Here is a 12,372-nt window from a genome sequence, read left to right on the forward strand (position 1 = left end):
CAGCATGTCCATTCTGGAAGCAGATGGGCTACAGCAGCAGAAGTTTTCACATTACTCCATGCAAAAACAACAGGTGATTAAACAGAAAAAAACATCATTGGTATACTCTGGAAACTCTGAAGTGCATCTTCTCCAAATATAACACCCGTTATATCAACAATGATGTTGCAAAGTCAGAACATGTGAAACACTGAGATGAACACTTTAACAGACGTCAACAAGCTGATTTTAACTGATCTAAAAATATCCAACTTTGCAATAGTAGGCCTGCCCCAACTGGATCACCCCAAAAATAGTAAAACCTGTAGTCTTATTGATATTAGCTGTTTTTAAATGATCTATACATTCTGTTTTGTCCTGTGATTAAACCGGCCCTGCATTGCTATTAATTATTTTGTTGTAATTATTCTTAGTTCTTGTTTTGTCGCTTTATGTCTATAAAAGGCGCTTTATGTATAAATATTACTTTTTTTGTCATTTATTTGCCTCACAGAATCTGAGCATCTGATTTGATTAAAGATCTACAAGGGCACGATCCAGACAGAAAAGAAACCAATGAAACTAAAGAGGGGCAGCCAAGAAGGAGACTTTCAGTAGGTTAATATGAGCTGTCAGGTCATGATGCAGATGAGAGGGGTGAGTCAAGCAGTTTGGGAAGTTTGATTCTACAGTAATGGTGCTGCACCCTTAGCAGTGATATCATATATACATTCATGCAGTGGTTCAGTGTTTACTGCCTCATAACAAGAATGTCCTGTATTTGAAACCAGGTTGTTTTTCTTGTGTCAGCGTGGGTTTCTCCCGCACTCCAAAGACATGCACAGAGTTAAGTTAATTGGAGATTCTAAATTGAGCGCAGGTGTGAATGTGATAGCCCAGACAGATCCAGGTGTACTTATTTCTTGAATTATGACAGCTGGGATGGCATCGCCCACAAAAAAAGATGGCCATTGTTTTTGAAAGCGTTTGATCCGCAAGATTATTTCTCAGAAAGATTAGCTAGGTCACATTCTTTCTCGATGACCCCGTGTTTCATTTTTCTAGTTAAAGAGAGACACTAAAGTGACCTTTATGTGTACGGCTGTTTGGATGCCACATTGCTTATGTAGAAAGACACAAATGACGCCAAATTATTAATGTACATGACATAATATGATTTAGGGGTTACGATAATTCTTCACTTAAACATTTAAACTAACTTTTAAACTAAAATAATCAATTTTTAAAAAATGTAATAAGGGTTTTTTGGATTAATGTAGTATTTGTTTCTAAATTAAGTGACTTTCTACAATTATGAGTTTACACTTATGAGTTTCTTAATTTAATTTTGGGGAATTAAAGAAAATTTCCGTTTAATGGTGATCAAACTCATAATGTGTGGTTGAAAAGTGCATAAACCTACCAGCAGGACATAATCCGAGGACTTTCCCTACAAGTGGGCGGGGCTGTTTCTTCGTCAGGTTAACAGGAAATATCAGTATCAGGAAGTTGAGTGTTTGGAGATTTGTTGTGTCGCCAAAATTTGCTGCAGTAGTTTTTATTAAAGTTTTACTGATTGAAAGCTCGGATACACACAGTAAACCTGCCGTTCAAACACAAAAAAGGCGTGAAAACGCGTGAACGCTGCGTGTGGAGTCTAAGGTAGGACTCGGGAGTTGAAATGTTGACGCTTTTCTCCTTGAAAATAAAACACGAAGACTAGTTCCAGCTCATTTTATATGAACAGAGAAGTACAAAAGGAAAGTAAATTTTTGTGTGTCGGTGAATAATATTCTTATAATGAGTAAAAGGTCGGCGGTATATTTACTGTAAGTCAGTCGATGAAGCTTAAAACGAAACCCTTCAAGCATGTAGCGCCCCTGTAGTGTTTAATGGGCCTCTTAATAGTCTGCGACTATATGACAGTTAGTTTTCTTTATATACACGTAGCGGGCTTTTTTTTTAATAAGCTAGACTCGCCTATAGGAATGTTTGTATGTATGTTTTGTCTGTTTTATTGCAGCTGCTGTAAAACATAAACTCAGTGTTTATGTAGTTTCACAGTTTGGAGAGCTTTTATTTCATCCATCAGACCCCTGCAGTCACATTTATAACAATACTGATAATACAACAAGTTCCCAATGAGATTTTGTTTTTCATTTTTTATAATAGGTTAATTAGCTTATGGGAATTCATACAGCTTTTTGTTACTTTTTTGCTGTTTAGAAGCCACCAACACTGTTGTTTCTGTTTCTGTATACATATGTTATCACCTACAGGACAAACACAGCATTTCTTTTCTTACTGTCCCTGACCAATAGGCAAGTTACTCATTTTACCAAATTAATGTTTTACTCTTGGACATTTTACTCTTACTCTTTGGACATTCGCTGCTTTTTCTCTCATTTTTAGTCTAGTCCTTGTACCTGATCATTTTCAGGGGAATGTTTGGTTTGTTAAGCCACTTAACAGTGACCTATGAATCATTCAAAAAGGCACCTAACCCAAAAATGAGCCAGTGTTTTGTTTACATATAACATAGCAAAGAACTAGCTTAAAATAGTATATTCAGACGTTAAAGGTCTTTTGCAAAAACACATTTGTTCCCATTCCTTTAGATGAATTTACAAACAAAACAAAACAAAAACAAGGGCATAAATGATGGAGATAAAATGTTTATATAATGTTTTTGCATCAACTGAGTGATTCCCAAACACCTATCAGTCAAAAGGTTGGCATATTCTGGCATAGTGTGCAGTGCGTTTGAGGAAACTGGACAAGTGGAAGACAAAAGATGAAGTGGCACGACTAAAACTCGTGTTTTTAGAAATGGGTAATATTCCAGCAAAGACCTGACACAGAAGCTGCGAGATGCATTCTGACCTTCAGTTGATCCATCTACTGTTCACTGAACCCTCATCAGAAATGGTCTCAGTGGAAGCGTGGCTATTCTTAAGGAAGGGAAATGGGGAGAAAAGGCTGAGGTATGCCAACACAAGAACTGAACTGAAAGTCAGTGGCAACAGCTCCAATGGAGTGATGAACCAGATCTGAAAATTCTGGTTCCAGTCATCATATAGAGTGTCTACAGCCATCTATAAAGCACGGTGGAGAGTCAGTCATGGTTCTGGGCTGCATTTAATGGAATTATGAACACAGACAAGTACTGTCAGACTTTGATCCATCACACTGTACCATCTGGAAAGAATCTAATTGTCTATGGCTTCATTTTTTTCAGTACTCCCAAACACTGCTAATGCTGGAAAGGCAGATCTGGGTAGAAAAACACAAGATAGGAAGCCATCGGTCGAGATACTTTCAAGCTTGTCAGAATCGTACAAACTGTTATGTTATTTTGTATCTCTATATGTGTTTGCATGTTTCACTTAAACAATGCACCTATTATCAGTTTTAAAAGGTATAAAGGTATAAATATAAAAGGTTCCTGTACAAACCAGAAAACACTGTAGGTCTCAGAGCTGAGAAGCTTCAAACAAGGCTTTTTTTAGGCATTTGTTCGAGACGAAGCAGTTAATTATTTGCTTGAGTACTGGTTGCGTGCTCAGACAAATGCATACTCCCATGACATTTTTCAGGCCAAACGTAACATTTTAGCCTTAGTAATGGGTCATGACGGATCCACTATTTTGTTGTTTTAGGTGTAGGTGAGGAGGTCATGAATCGAGTCCCCCTGCAGCAGCCGCAGAGCTGTGGGCCCTGGGAGCTGAAGGAGCGGCTCGGCACCGGGGGCTTTGGAAATGTCACAAGATGGCAAAACAAGGTATTCACTCCACATACTTCTAGCATACTGTTACATCTTTGAGAATCTTATATCTTTAGGACATAATAGACAGGAAAGAGGATGTTTGAATAACAAACTATTACACTGACAAGATAATTATACATGTCCTGCTGAAGTTTCTGGGAAGCCATCGGCTCTTACCTCTGCTGATCAAATTTTAAAGTTAAGGTTTTGTTTAGAGGGAAATAGTCATTTTAAAATGGAATCAGAAATGAAAGTTCACTTGTGTGTTTCCCTCTTTGTGTTTAGTAAAGATTTAAGATGAGGAAAACTTCCTCAACCTGCTGAGGCAAAGCTTCCTTGTTCCTCCTACAGCGAAAGCTCATGTAAACAGTATAATGACCGTGGAGGTGGATTAGCTGTAGGGTACAAATTAAACTCATCTTTTAGCTAATGTCTGTTTGTATTTCACTAAGATCACACTCGTGGAATTGCGTGAAAGAATGTATAAACAACTCTCACTGGATTATTTTGATACTACAGAACTCTTGAGGATAAAAATATTAGGTCCCCTATGAAATTCAAAGCTTTTTACTTTTTAAAAGAGTAAGGGATTTTCTAAACTTGCTAGTTTTCTTTAGAAATCATAATTTATTTCTATTTGAACACAAGAACTATTATTTCATAAAAAAACTAATTTATTATGGTCATGATTACCACCCTGAAAAATGTTTTAGCAAGCCATAGCACAAACCAGCGTTGTGCACTGTGGTGCTTTAACTTTGTAATGTTCAATTTACACACAATATCAAAACGTCAGCACGGGTTTAAGCTGTCACTTTGGAAAGCATCCTGCCAAAAACAAATGTAATCAGTCATCATCATAAGAATTGGTGATGCTCACAAAGCAGGAGATAGATACACAAAGCTATCACAGCGTTCCCAAGTTTAAATAACTGGAGTTAGAAGTATTTTCCCAAAATTTAACGAGACCAAACAGTTCAGAACAAGCCTGACAGAGGTTGGAAGTATAAGGTTTCAACAATTCTGGAAAGAAACTGAGTGAGAGATGTCTCCAAAGACCCCAGAACAACTGTGAAGACACTCCTGAATGACTTCGCCAGCTCAGGAATTATCGTCTGGAAGAAGATAATCAGTAGAACACTGCACAGGAATTGACTGTGAGGCTGTAGACCGCGACAAACTCAATTTGTCATCTTCAAGCCAGACTGACATGTGCTAAGGACAACCTGGAGAAAGATTATGACTAATGGAAGCTCAGAAAGTGTTATTTATAAAATATGGGTCTGATGAAAAGAATGAAGGTCTTTGAACTGAACAAAAGAGCATTTGGGATTTCACCTTCATGGGTTTTGTTCACTCCAGGAAGCTCTTCTTTGTGCACTCAGCCCATGTGAAATAGTGTCTATTGTAATGATGTCACTCTAAGTCACGGGATGAAACCATTTGAAAGTTACATCACTGAACAAGAGGGCACTCTGGGAACCTGACAACACCCGATTAGTGGCTCTTCCTTTTCCTATCTTTAAAATTGTACTTTAGCTGTGCTGTTGTATGACTCACATTTAATATCGTTGCATTTTTAAAGCTGGCTTTGAGCCAGGAAGTGATTTAATATAGTGTCTGCTCTGTGGTTTGCAAAGGTGTAATGATAGTTGTGTATTTTTCCATTGTTTTAGTCCAGTCCATCCATCTATTGTTTAACTGGTTATCCAACCAGGCTCACAGGCAGGCTAGCACCAGCTGACAGTGGGCATCCATACCTATGGCCAATTTGTGATTCTTTTACCCCATTTCCCCTTCAGTTTTTCATGTGACTACAATCCACAAAGGAGAGTTAAAATCATTTCTGTTGTGGTTTCATTATGAAAGATTTCAGCACTTCTCATTCATTAAATAAAGAGCTGTCCAATTCTCTGTTGGTGGCTGTAATTCAGGCTTTTATAATTGTTTTCCTGAAGCTGCACCTGTATTTTGCAAAATGTGTATTTAATAATATACACTCATTGGCCTCTTTATCAGTTGCACCTTGCTAGCTCTGGCTTGGACCCAATTTTGCCTTCAGAAATGTTTTATCTCTTCGCGGCATAGATTCAACAAGGTGCCGGAAACATTCCTCTTTTTAGTCTGTGTTGACATGATGGCATCATGCAGTTCCTGCAGATTTTTTTGGCTGCACATCCACGATCCACGTTCCATTCCGTCTCATCTGAAAGGTGATGTGGAGGCTGTGATGTGCTGCTTTTAGAGATGCTCTTCTGCATATCTTGTCTATGATGACTAGTTATTTCTGTAGGGCTCTAGAGTGTAACCAATAAGGTCGCAAATGCGGCCAAATTTTTCAATGGTGCGACTAAAAAAAAATCTTAGGTCGCACCGGTGCGACCAACTGTTCGACTAACAAAAGAAAAAGAAATACTCCGCAACTCTGAAAGTCTCCGTGTGGTCAACAGCAGACACACATTATGCCTCTATTGTGGTCTAAACCAATCAAAAATAGTCAGGGGCGGGCCCTCTCTGATTGGTCGTGGTCCAGATATTCGTATAGTCCATGTGTACGTTTGAAAGTGCAGGTTTAACATTGTCTACAATATTGCCAAAGAGTGCCAAAGCACTTTAAGCACAAGATTGTTAGTTAAACATTTACAAATCAGTATTGTCTGTATGGACAGCAATCCCCCCCCCCCCCCTCCAAAAAAGTGCATATGTAAAACTGCTGTGTTAAGCAATGCGGTTGAAACACCAGTTAAACCATGGCAAAAAGTTAGTCTAGAGCCCTGTTCTGTCTCCTCAACATCACATTAACTAAGAATTTTGACCAGAAAACTGCTGCTCACTGGATATTTGTTCTTGTTCTCTGGAAAGTGGGAAAATTCAAGTAGATCAGCACTTCCTGAAATACTCAGACTTTCCCATGACAAATAAGTCACGACAAAGTCACTTAAATCGCCTTTCTTTCTCATTCTGATGCTCCATTTGAACTTCAGAAGTTCACCTTGACCACGTCTACATGCCTAAATACATTAGGGTGCTGCCATGTAATTGGCTTACTGGATATTTGCATAAATAAGGTGCTGAACAGGAGTATCTAACAGAGGGGCCAGTGCGTGTGTCTTCCATAAACGTATTTGTATGATTTACTTCCATTGCTGTTTACAATAATCAGTGAAGCATTCAAAAAAAGAAGTTTAGCATTGTAATCACAGTGCTAATCATCGGTGCCACTGCAAATTGACCTTTAGGAGGGAGAATGATTGAGGACTCTCGTGGCACTGCCGTTGTGATGATTCAACTTCTTCTGCAGGAAAGGTTATGTCTTCCTGCATTGGCGACAATACTGTTGGCTAATAATAGCTCATATGGGAAGTGAAACGCCTTCATGAGAAACAGGTAGGAAGAAGTTGTTTCTCATCATTTTTAGGGAAGTGATTTAATATAGTGTCTGCTCTGTGGTTTGCAAAGTTGTAATGATAGTTGTGTATTTTTCCATTGTTTTAGTCCAGTCCATCCATCTATTGTTTAACTGGTTATCCAACCAGGCTCACAGGCAGGCTAGGCCCAGCTGACGGTGGGCATCCATACCTATGACCAATTTGTGATTCTTTTACCCCATTTCCCCTCATTTTTTTTCTGTTTATCATAAAGTAGGAATGTCTGACCACTCTGTTTCTTGAATACAAAGTAGTCATGGTAAAATATATAATTAACATTGAAGATCGCACAAAGGATCGTTACGCTCATTTCCACTAGAGCAGCTTTGCATGATTCACACTTCAGATGAAGCTTTTTTCTGTCTTTTATTTGTATGTCCACTTTAACTCTGTAATGCCATGTGTATTATATTTGATACATGAGTTTTTGAGGCTCCTACATCATTATTGTGATTTTTATTTTTTAAATCTAATCCCAACAGCATCATATTATTATATCAATTGCAAGAAAAGCTGGATGGAGTAAATAATACAAGTGGATATAAATTATATGAATTAAAACTCATGTATCCAACTTGATATTAAATGTATTTTTTAAATTTGTTAGGTTCAATAAACACTCTAGTTGGACTTTAGTTTCAGGTTTAATGGTTCAGACTTTGTAGGTTTAATGTATTATCCTGATGTATTTATAATTTATTTTGCTTTTGTTACTCTTTTCTCTTTCCTTCTTTTCTGTCCTAACCGCCCTTTCTTTTTTTTCTTTTCCTTAAGCTTTTTGTGCCCGACATATGAACTCTGAACATTTCAGGAGAATCAGGTTGAGACATTGTCTGCAGTTGCTGTCTCTGACTTGCAGCACAAAGCAGGAAACTATCTGAGTCAGCCTCATTGCTATTATGGGAAATACTGTCTTTTGGCAAGGTTACTGCCAGGTTAGCGAATGTTGAGGCACTGCAGAGATTGTTTAACATCTCAAATGAATTGAGAACCTCTATTGGATATTGTGTAGACAAATAAAAGGCTAAAGTTCATGTGTGAAAACAGCTTTTCAGTGTAATGTCCTCTGAAATGATGGAAGTCTGACTTTGTGTCTGTCTGTTTTCAGGACACAGAGGAGCAGATTGCTATAAAGCAATGTCGGCAAGAGCTGAGTGACAGAAACAAGGAGAGATGGTGTCTGGAGATCCAGATCATGAAAAGGTCAGAAGCTGCATTTGAGATTATGTTGAGTGATTATCAGTATTATAACTCCATCCAAGTCCTATACAGAAACTATAACTCATTTAAAATGTGGTCAGTCACCTGTTCCCTTGCAACTACAGTTTTTTTTCCCCACCATTGCTTTTGGAAGTCCCAGTCTGACTTGCACTTGTGTGCAGAATGAGCAGCAAACTGTCAAGGAAGCTTCAAGAAAAAGTCTCTTTTTCCACAGTGATGCATCTCAGTTTGTGACACATCAGTTTTTAAGAAATTGGTGATTTTCCCGTGCAAACTGAAACAGTTTGCTGCGTTGGTTTAAGGCCGTTTTTGGCATGTTAGCCTGGTTCAGTCTGACATGTTGCCGTGACTCACTTTGGTACATTCCATGACAAACTGGGTGCTTATGAGTTTGACATTTGACTTTTATGTACCCATCTGTTTAACAAGTTTCTCAAAATATAAAAACCAATTTTGTGCCCTGAAATAGTAAAAATCACACATTAGATAATTAGAACAGCATGAAAGTGAGTTATTTTGGTGACTTTGGTTATTTCTGACGTCCTAGGTGCCACCTCCTCATTTTGCTCTGCTTTGGCAGTCATTCTCTTTCCACACCAGAAGCCATTCTGTTAATGGCTTCGGTTTTGGTGTCAGGTCCCTGGATGCCAGTTTATGCAGGGTTTGATTATGTTTTGAGATGTGAAGTGCATGTGCTTTTTGTCATTTGGTAGTGCAAACACACGCATAAAACCTCCCCCCCTTGTCTTACTTTAACAAGCGTGTTGTTTTCAGACAGACTCGGTCACAACCGCAACCCTTCCGTGCTCCCACGCTCAACTTGGGGAAAAAAACACTGGGTAGGGGACATGGCAACCTACCATTATATTATTACAGCTACTTAACACAGATTTGCACACGAACATCTACTGAAAGACACATCACTTTGTTTTTGAGTTATAATGTGTTTATACATCTGGTATTCTGTTGCTTTTGCAAATGCAGAATGTCTTTTTAAAACCAAGGAAAAAAAACATTTCCAAAATCTCATGCAGGCTTCATCCCACTCTTTCTCTCATTGTGTATTTTTTTTTCTAAACGTTTTCTCAAATTCAACAGTTTCCAGTTCATATGTTATAATAATAATAATAATAATAATAATAATAATAGCTTTATTTGTATAGCTTTAAAAATAACCCCCAAAAACTGTGCCTTACAGTTTGGATAAAACTATACATTAAACATAAGTTCACTTGCCCCAGCTGACAGACACACAGTCAAACGTACGTTCTTACATTCAGTCATACACACTCTACAGCCAGAAGTAAGGGATTAAAGATTACAGAAAAGCTAAGCTATAAAATGAGTCTTCAGCAGCTGTTTAAAACAAACTGCTGATTCAGGCTGACGCAGGCTGTTACAAAGTTTTGGTACGACAACTTCAAAAGTGTGGACCCCTCTAGCTTAGAAGAATGAAGAGGTTGTCTGCTGGAATAAATTCTCATGATGTCTGCTATCTGTGCAGGAGCTTGGCCATGTGGATTTATGTTATTAATACAATTTTAAAATTATTTCTAATTTCAGCTGGAAGCCATTGAAGACAAGTAAGAGTAGAGGTGATGTGACCACTGGCTTGTTTTTGTTAGCAGCCTAACAAAAGTGAAGAGTCAGTGACAGTAAATGAGTTGGGAGAACATTAAAGCATGTACTTTTTTGTGATGTTTCTTAGTTTAAAGAAACAAGACTGGATGAGCTTGGAGATGCTGGTTAAAAATAATACCAAGATTCTTAGATGCTTATTCGATATTGCTGGTGAGGAGGCTAGTATAATGACTGACCACATAAGAGAAGCTGAACACAAGAACCTCGGCTTTGTCACAGCTGAAGACACTCAGTCTTTAGTGACAGTAAAGCTGAGGTAGGAGAGGCTGCTGAGATTGTTAGCCTTGACAGAAAAGTATAGCTGTGTGTCATCAGCATAGCAATGATAGGAGATGCCTTTGAAGATGTTAAATAGATGGCCTAATGGTAACATAAATTAAAAGCAGAAATGATCCAAGGATTGAAGCTTGAAGGACTTCATATGAATCCTTGTATTCCCAGAAGCAGAAAACATCCTATATTAAAGAAATATAACTATACAGCTGAATGTATTTCGTTTTGTTTGATTATTTATTGCTTTAACTGAACACTTGCATACGTGTGAGGACTCATAATAACAGTCATTTATTATTTCAGTGATTGCTATCAGTCTTCTGCTATTCGAGTTCCTACAACACGGATTACATGCAGTACATCATTTTCTTGGTCAGTCTGATATCAGTTGGAGTCTGTTATCTTTACACTCTCCTTTGCTTTTTATATGTAATGAATACTTGAGTCAGAGGCAATCTGAAACACATTGTTTCAGTGACACATTATGAAACCACAAAGCTTCAGAAATGGCAAAGGAGGAAATTGAATCAGATCAAAAAGTAAGACTTTTAATGATCCAGAGATTGTGATATAAACAGTTTTGTTATTTTTAATGCAAGCCAAGTTTTAAACATTTTTCTAATAAAGTTTAAATGAAGAACAGCACAACATATGGTAGCGTAGAGTAACTCTGATGCCAGGCGTCTTCACTGCAATTCATACAAAAAACATAGAAAAGAATCAAAGAGTAAATAGTACAGTATCTATCTCAGTCAGTTATATGAAATTACAAAAGCATTGTTTGCATATATGAAATTTAGAGTACTCATGTATCAGCAATTGCATCATGTTTTGTGTTATATATTAAGTGATATAAGAGTTGTGGTGTGTTCTACTTCCAAGGTCCAACTGGGTCTGAGTGAGGTACATTTTGTCATCATAGGTTAAACACAGCACTTCATGCAGAAGTTTGTGAGACTTGTCCACACAGATGCTGAACTACAGTTTACAAGGATCCAAGCGCACTTGTTGTCCTCACAGAACTGTGTCTACAATCAAAAGCAATCATAATCCCAGCCTGTGGAGAAGATTTTTGTGTCTAATGTGGAAAAAGGTGGAGGCGAATGTTTTCTATGTAAGACAGGATATGGTAAAAGAGCAGTTCCCAGGCAAAAAAAATGCAGAAACAACCAATTGTATTTTTTTTAGATATCACAATGCGTAACTTCCTTAGAAATAGCTGCCAAGAACCTGGAAATTAATCAGTGCAGTCAGTTGAAACATTGGAGCGTAATTCAAGATTAATCTCTGTGTATTTGCTTGGTTCTTACTGGATATTATTGGTGCAGTGATGCAAGACAGGGAGTTTATTCATGAAGTTAACTGCATGCTTGAATAGGCTGGGCTGAAATGGCTGCCAATGGCTGTCCAAGTCTGATGGGGAAAAATGTTAGGCTTTGGAAGTGGATGCAAGATAAAGACTAATATGTACCCAGGTGTTTTTGCGTTGTGCAGGGGGAAAAACTGAAAGCAGAAATGAGAGTTTCGTATGAGGAAAGGGAAGGATGTTCCGGAGCTCTCAAATGCAGAATTGAAGCCATTTACTCAGACACTGAACCCGACTTTAACGCACTTAACCAAAACCAAACCACTAGATTTATGTCACCAAACATGGAAAAAGAAATGAAAAACTGCAAATCCATTAATTCAACTGGAAGCAAAATGGAAATAGCACTTAGTACAGAGTTAAATCTTTCAATGTTTGCTGAAACTTTTTTCACAAGTGTTTTTGAGATTGTTGATTAAATAGTGATTAAAAGTTTAGCATTTTATTATAGCTTAATTCTAATATCCCCTTTTACCAGTGACAGTTTCTAAAGAGATAGCATTAATAATGAGCAGAATTGAGTTTACCTTATTGGTGCCACCCTCCACAGCACTCCCAATTTCTCATGAAACCCCCTTGGGAAGATCAGTTGCCCTTCTCTGATTTGTCATTTTCTTTTGTCATCAGATCGGTTTCAGGAACATTTTAGCAAAAGATGATTTCTTGTGGTTAAAATGATAATGAATTATATTGCTATA

The 12,372-nt window shown here is 37.8% G+C and overlaps 1 protein-coding gene across 1 annotated transcript in view; it reads left to right on the plus strand.

Moving 5' to 3' along the window:
- Positions 1–1,429: 1,429 nt before the first annotated feature.
- ikbkb (inhibitor of nuclear factor kappa B kinase subunit beta) overlaps positions 1,430–12,372 on the plus strand; it is a 37,218-nt gene continuing 26,275 nt past the window's right edge. Inside the window, exons 1-3 of the mRNA XM_082554550.1 lie at positions 1,430–1,641; positions 3,639–3,760; positions 8,282–8,376. Of these exons, the coding sequence (XP_082410676.1) occupies positions 3,656–3,760; positions 8,282–8,376 (200 nt within the window). The 5' untranslated portion in view covers positions 1,430–1,641; positions 3,639–3,655. The remainder of the gene's footprint in view (positions 1,642–3,638; positions 3,761–8,281; positions 8,377–12,372) is intronic.

Source organism: Aulonocara stuartgranti (genome assembly GCF_965226115.1).
Source record: "Aulonocara stuartgranti genome assembly, chromosome: 12".
Lineage (NCBI taxonomy): Eukaryota > Metazoa > Chordata > Actinopteri > Cichliformes > Cichlidae > Aulonocara > Aulonocara stuartgranti.